Source organism: Fulmarus glacialis, unplaced genomic scaffold (assembly GCF_000690835.1).
Source record: "Fulmarus glacialis isolate BGI_N327 unplaced genomic scaffold, ASM69083v1 scaffold327, whole genome shotgun sequence".
Lineage (NCBI taxonomy): Eukaryota > Metazoa > Chordata > Aves > Procellariiformes > Procellariidae > Fulmarus > Fulmarus glacialis.
Genome location: NW_009221066.1, coordinates 15854 through 21109, shown reverse-complemented (window position 1 = coordinate 21109; position 5256 = coordinate 15854). Strand labels below are relative to the sequence as shown.

At 39.1% G+C, this 5256-nt stretch overlaps 1 protein-coding gene across 1 annotated transcript in view; it reads right to left on the bottom strand.

The window, feature by feature from the left end:
• HIPK3 (homeodomain interacting protein kinase 3) overlaps positions 1-4939 on the bottom strand; it is a 60535-nt gene extending 55596 nt beyond the window's left edge. Inside the window, exon 1 of the mRNA XM_009580931.1 lies at positions 3846-4939. Within this exon, the coding sequence (XP_009579226.1) occupies positions 3846-4939 (1094 nt within the window). The remainder of the gene's footprint in view (positions 1-3845) is intronic.
• Between the last annotated feature and the right edge of the window lie 317 nt (positions 4940-5256).

Genomic DNA, 5256 nt, shown 5'->3' with positions numbered 1-5256 from the left:
GAGTATTCAGAATAACATCTCATCTTTAAAACAAACAAAAAATAATAATCTGTGACTTAAGACAGCGTGCTGTGACTAGTATTTATTCATATCCATACTCTAATTTCTAGCAATACATAACAGCCAGGAGCTTCCAAGAGGTAATGAAATGTCAGAAAGTACTTTTATACTTGTTTTAATCATTTTCTTACTTTCTCTTTGCTTGACAAAGCTGAAACAAAAACAGGAAAACATCAAATCATTATCACGCCATCCAGTTCATCTCCACTTTTTTGCTTGTTTACACCCTTTTAAAATTCAAAAGTACTGTACTGTCTCCAATAGTCATCATCATGTCACCTCTTCTTCTGCTATAGACTAAGGTAAGTCAGCTCATTCTCCATTCATCTGGCTGTATTACGTTCCCTGCCTTAAGTCCTAATCCTCTTATTACTTATTTTTCCAATTCATTACTCACTTCCTCTTACAGATGTAACATATTGATTCTACCGTTCAAAATAAACACCATAACATTAGACTTTGTGGCATTCTCCATTCTGGCGATAATTAGCTCGTGACAGTGCCGTGAACTTAAAAAAAAAAGCCGTGACAAGATCAGAAAAAAAAAAACCAACCCAACCTTTCTCTTTATTCACTTTTGCAAAAAGTGGGTTTCTCTTGAGCATTCAACATACGTTTCTACAGACACTGGTGGACATATGCTTTCCATAGAGACAGTGCAAGTCCTATTCTCAAAAATGACCATGGCATAAGTTAACAGTGCTGCCAGAAATAACAGTTCCTCCCTTCTCCCCAGGCCACCTTCCTCCCTCCTCACGCTGGCACAGGCACTCGGGCAGATGCGGGGCGAGCAGAATGAGGGACAGGGACGGAGTTAGCATCACCCCCGGAGCAGGACAGCACCAGCACCGCAGGGCTGAGAAGCAGCATCCCGATGCCGCGGGGATGCAGCCCTGCTTCCTCACAGCCCTCTCATCCTACACCGTCGTTTAAGGGCATTTCATTCCATCCTTTTCCAAGACCTCTGACCATAAAATAGTAATTTAAAAACAAAAGTCTGCTTAATACCTTTTTCTTTAAATTCTTGGGCCTGGCTGAGTGCTTTTGCACGTCAGAAGAGGCCAGGTTCACATCTCATTGACTTTAATAGGATATTTCCCACTAAATCTAGGGATAATTCCTCGGTGAACATAGTGTGCTGTGCCTGTCACTTGGTGAATCAAAATCCCATGCACTGTCATCTCTGAACAGACAAGGATCCCCACTGGTAGAAATTACAGGTAAAGCTCATGACAACAGACATACAGCTTGCACAGAAATAATTTTCAAAGATTGTATACAAGAATACAGATGGGATCATGCTAATAAAAGAGGTACTGTAGGGAACAAGAATTTTTTTAAAAACATTTCCAATTTGAACTCTAATTGGATTAATTTAGCTTGAAGCTTTAAATAAAAATCTATTTAAATGAATGTTTTCTTGCTAAATAACCTAAACAAACACACAGCACCACTGAGCTGGGGGAGGGGGGGGGTTTTTTGGTGTGAAGGGGAGGAGGAAGGGAGAGATTTCAATGTCCCAACTGCTGCTTGATTTTTTTTAAAGGGTTTGTTTCAACACGTCATAGTCAAACAAGTCAAACTTGCACTATCACTCCCACCCTTTTCTAATACAAAAAACATTTAAGTACAGTTATATTTTATGAAGTAGCTCTTTATTTGATTGACAAGAAGCACAATCGCTTGCAAAATAAATTCCATCTCAATACAGTATATTCTCTGAAGGCCCTTCTCACTCCTGTTTAAGGCTTTTCTCTTCAAATTTCCCTAGCATCATCTATTTTGAGGCCTTTTGGATCAAATCCCTATTTTCTGATACTATTTACACTAGTCAGGTGCTTCCAAAGCAATAAAAAGAAAGTTTGAGAAGCTATACAAAGTTAATTTGAATCATGCAACTGGTAGAGAGCTATGCATCCACAATGAAATCCAGCATGCTAAAAACCTTTTCGGAAGTAAACTTCTTGCTGAAAATAATTTTGAAGTATAGTATTTTTTTTTTCAAAATTAAGTCAGTTCCAAAATTATCTCAACCAATATTTAACTTAAATATAATACCAAAACTATTCAAGTAGACAGACCCTAATGTTTTTTTCTTTTTGTATGTCCTTTTTACTTTCAAAAAAATACTGACTTAGATGCTACTTTATAGAAGGATTGTAAAACTATACAAGATTAGCACGAGAGGAAATGGCCTCAAGTTGCGCCAGGGGAGGTTTAGACTGGACATTACTGAAAGAGTGGTCAGGCCTTGGAACAGGCTGCCCAGGGCAGTGGTGGAGTCACCATCCCTGGAGGTATTTAAAAGACGTGTAGATGAGGCACTTAGGGACATGGTTTAGTGGGCATGGTAGTGTTGGGTTGATGGTTGGACTTGATGATCTTAGAGGTCTTTTCCAACCTTAATGATTCTGTGATTCTAAGATAAAAGAATATGATCTTCTACTGAACAGCCTAAATATTTACAAAGCACTTAAGTGCAACTTAGTAGCTAGGGAATTTTAGGGAATGTTACATGAGTCTGTACGAATATCATTCAACATTACTGAGCCAAGACAAGCATATATACCCACGAGTTTTATTCGGGGGCGGGGGGGAGAGATATTTTTGCATGTACATCCACAACGAACCCCACTTACTCACAGTTCAGTGCATGTAATGCAATACAAGTATCCAAAATGGGCACAAAGTGCCAAGGAGTTGCACGCTGATCTTGCCAGCATACAGACCTGCTAAACCTAGTAAGCATGTCAAAATTCTATATAAAGTATAGGTGCAAAGGAACATCAAACCAAGTAAAACAAAACTACAGCTAAAATTTGTATGTAGGCAATTGAATAAGCACAACAATGCTATGCCTAATGAGCCACAAATTTTCACTTCCAACATGAATAGCTATAAAATATTTAAAATTTTCTTCAAATTACTCATTGTCCTAGTTTACTAGCTTTTTACTGAATTTGCAGAGACAGGCAATACCCAGGACATACTATTGCAATGATGCAAAGCAGAACTGAAAAAGGTCTTCAATCAAGACAAGTTCAGTTCATAAAGAAAACCAAAGGACCTCAGATGCTAAATACTAATAGCTTTTACACAGCTTGGATAACTATATGAAGAAAAGGATGAAAAAACAAAATCAGAAATATACCTCCATTTTGAGGCCAATGTAGAATGCAACCATGTACCAAAATCACTTTAAATGCCTGCCTGGTATCACTTTAAACATTTAAGTATCCTATCACTCACTAACTTCAGAAGTTCACTGAAGTCCACAGCTGCTGAAGGCACTCAATCAGAATTGAGTTTATAAGAACTAGGCAAAATATTTACAAGTGCTGGAGAAAAACAGAGGCGTTTACATAATCTTTGGCAACAGGATATAAAAATATGGCACTTCTAGTACACTGTCCAGCTGCTTACAGAAAAAAAACATCATGTTAGGAAGGCAGGAAAGGCATCCTAATCAAGCTAAATTTTTTTTCTATTTTCCTTTTTAAAAGTCTCAGAGGTCTCAAAATAACAGTAAGTGATGACATCAGAGTGCAACACAAAACATACTTCTAGAAAAAAATAGCACTATAAAAACATTCAAAGCAAATATTCATATTTAAAATGGTAACCAGCCACTTAACCTTAGTATGGCCTTCATTCTTAGATGGTCCTTACGTTTTCCAAATTATTCTTATTAGTTATCTGGAAGAGTAATTATTTAAGCCATTAACTTTAATAAATGCTAAAACCTTGTTCCATTAAGAGTTCAAAACAAAGTAAAAGACACCTACCTGTAATACCGAGATTGTAAATAGGTTGAACAAATAGTCTTTGATACATGGCTGGCAGACCCAAAATCTATTACTTTAACTCGGTAAGGCTGCCGAACAGGATCCACCAACATAATGTTTTCTGGTTTGAGGTCAGCATGGATTAAACCCAGACTTTTTAGTTTTTTCAGTGCAGTGGCCACCTGTTGCAGAATAGGCCGTATTACTTTCAGTTGCAGAGGGCTGAATTTGTTTTGTTTCAGGAAGTCATATAAGTTCTGTTCCAACATCTCAAAAACCAGACAAGTATGGTTACGATGCTGAAAGCATTCGTAGGCTCTCACAAAGTTAAATTCATCAGCATTTTCAGTACTTAGTCTCGCTAATATGCTCACTTCTATTTGTCCTTGGCGTGCATACGAAGGATGATTCTTCAAGATTTTGATTGCCACAATCTCATTTGTCCCCCTTTTCCAGCACTTCACTACTTGTCCAAAGGTCCCTCGCCCAAGGAAATCAAGAACCTCATAAGTGTTTTTCACAGAGCACAATACCTCATGCTGTACTAACTGGTAATCTCCATCACCACTTGTACCACTTTGCTTTGAAGTTGCAGCTGTTGTCACAACCGTCACTGGGTTTCCTATGTTGGTTTGCAACATTGCAGGCAGGATGGACAGTTCATCAACAATCTGCATCGTGCCGTTTTGATTATCCAGCTCTTCACTCTTACGCTTCAATCCACATCGCTGGGGTCCTTCCAGGATATCTGATCGGCTTCCTTGCGTCCCAGTCCGAGGTGCCTCTAACTGAGCTTGCTGCGCCCGCGCTGCTAACGCTTTTGTAGCACCTGCAATATTTTTTAAAGCAACAGCATTTGACTGCAACACAAAGTTCTGTCCTCGAGGTCTGTCAAATGGGTTTTTAGTCTGAAAGTACGTACTAACCCTGTGGGGAGGAATTCCAAAGTTTTTACCATTCACATAGATTTGCGGGTAGGTTCTTTCGTGGTACACGCAACTGCTTGGTTCTAGTTTGAGTTTCTTCACACTACAAAAGGCACTTGACTGGGTTTGATAAACATATGGTGGATAGACCAAGACTTGTGAGGCCATACCTATGGAGAGAGAGAAAAAGAAAAAGCAAGTGAGAATCCTGCACTTGTATTTCCAAGCTTTGCAGCAGCTTCCTCTTCTAAAAGAATCAGGACACGAATGTATTTTCCAAATGAGCTAGCCTAAAGTTATTTCATATTTAGTTTCTCATGGCCAATAGCAAGGTCATCATGGCTTACCACCAGTGCACAGTCTTCAGCACACAAGGACTGCGGCAGCAGCAGGTTACAGCAAGAAGCGTTTTTGCTGGTTGCACAGGGCAGGGCTGAGATAGTCTGCAGCAGGCCACTACTAGTAGTTTTTCAAGTGGGGGAACT